Below are 1,189 nucleotides of genomic sequence, written 5' to 3' on the forward strand. Positions count from 1 at the left end.
CCGGCAGTGTTTGAGATGATCCCAAAGTTGTGCTCTGGATGAGAAGCGTTGCACGCAGTTGGTACACCAGAGTGGGCAGCCGGCGGTGAAGTTGGGGCCGCGGGGTCGGTGTTGGGGGCTCTGAGGGAAGGTCGGCTGGAATGGCGCAGCTCCAGGGTTGAGAGTTGAAGAGGCAGCCAGATGGCGCCAATCAGGTGGCAACTGCGTCTGCAGGTTGGACTGCGAGGAGCATTCAGTGGACGTGGACGGTTCAGGCGCTGCGGCACGAGGAGGTGGCTCGCAAAGGAATGGAGTAGCGTGTCCAGCAGTAGGAGATGAGCAGTTGACAGCAAGGGCGGTGGTGGTTGGTGCATCAGCAGCAGGATGCAGGATGGAGCTCGTGTGGTTGTCGCTGCATTGGTTGAAGGATGGGTTGGAGGCGCCGGGAGCGATGGTGCTGGCGGAGAGAGCGGCAGGGGCTGACGGTGGTGGCAAGTTCGTGGTGGGAGCTGGCAGCGAGCCCGGCTGACTCCCGCCCAGAGCTGCCAAACCTGCGGCTTGTTGAACTGGCGTTTGTGGCGTGTGCGCACGCCATGCGGCGGGCATGTCGGCCGGGACTGCGGGGCCGACGGCAGCGGAGGGAGTCTCTGGGGATGGCTCAGAAGAAGGCTGGGCAGGCCCACTGTCGGCTGGTTGCTCGGGCGAGGTCATCGCGCGCATGCCAGGCCGCGCGCACGCGCAAAGTACGGCCGTCCCATGTTACTGATGACCAGCATTACTTATGACGCGCAAGACAAAGGGTGGCTCAGGGCTCTGCCCGCAAGGCGCCCGCGTCGCCGACGCGGTACCATTGACTAATCCCGGCATTCACACCCACACGACCAAATAAAATCCATTGTCGGGACTGCGAGTCGGCATCACCTGCGTCCACAGACTCGTCGCTGCTATCGAGAGTCGACAGTCCGAGCGGCACACTCCCTGTGGACATGCTTGCGGTCCTCCCGCTGCTCGTCTCGACTTCCATCCGAGGCGGCTGCGTCGTCGTCACTGGAGCGAGCCGCGGTCTCGGCGTCGGCATCGCGAGGGCGTTTGCGACTGAGGGCGCGGCGACGGTGTGCTTGGTGGCGAGGTCCGAGGCGGGGCTGCAGAGCGTGTGCAGGGGGCTCGCTGCAGAGCATCCAAACGTCTGCTTCCATCCGATCGCGGCCGA

General features: G+C 64.4%; 1 protein-coding gene across 1 annotated transcript; it reads left to right on the plus strand.

Moving 5' to 3' along the window:
• Window positions 1-965: 965 nt before the first annotated feature.
• On the plus strand, window positions 966-1,163 carry EMIHUDRAFT_259507 (hypothetical protein; the record flags this gene model as incomplete). Its single annotated transcript, XM_005757002.1, has 1 exon — window positions 966-1,163. A coding segment is annotated over one exon (198 nt), but the record flags the coding sequence as incomplete, so codon positions are not given.
• Between the last annotated feature and the right edge of the window lie 26 nt (window positions 1,164-1,189).

Source organism: Emiliania huxleyi, assembly GCF_000372725.1.
Source record: "Emiliania huxleyi CCMP1516 unplaced genomic scaffold EMIHUscaffold_9306, whole genome shotgun sequence".
Lineage (NCBI taxonomy): Eukaryota > Haptophyta > Isochrysidales > Noelaerhabdaceae > Emiliania > Emiliania huxleyi.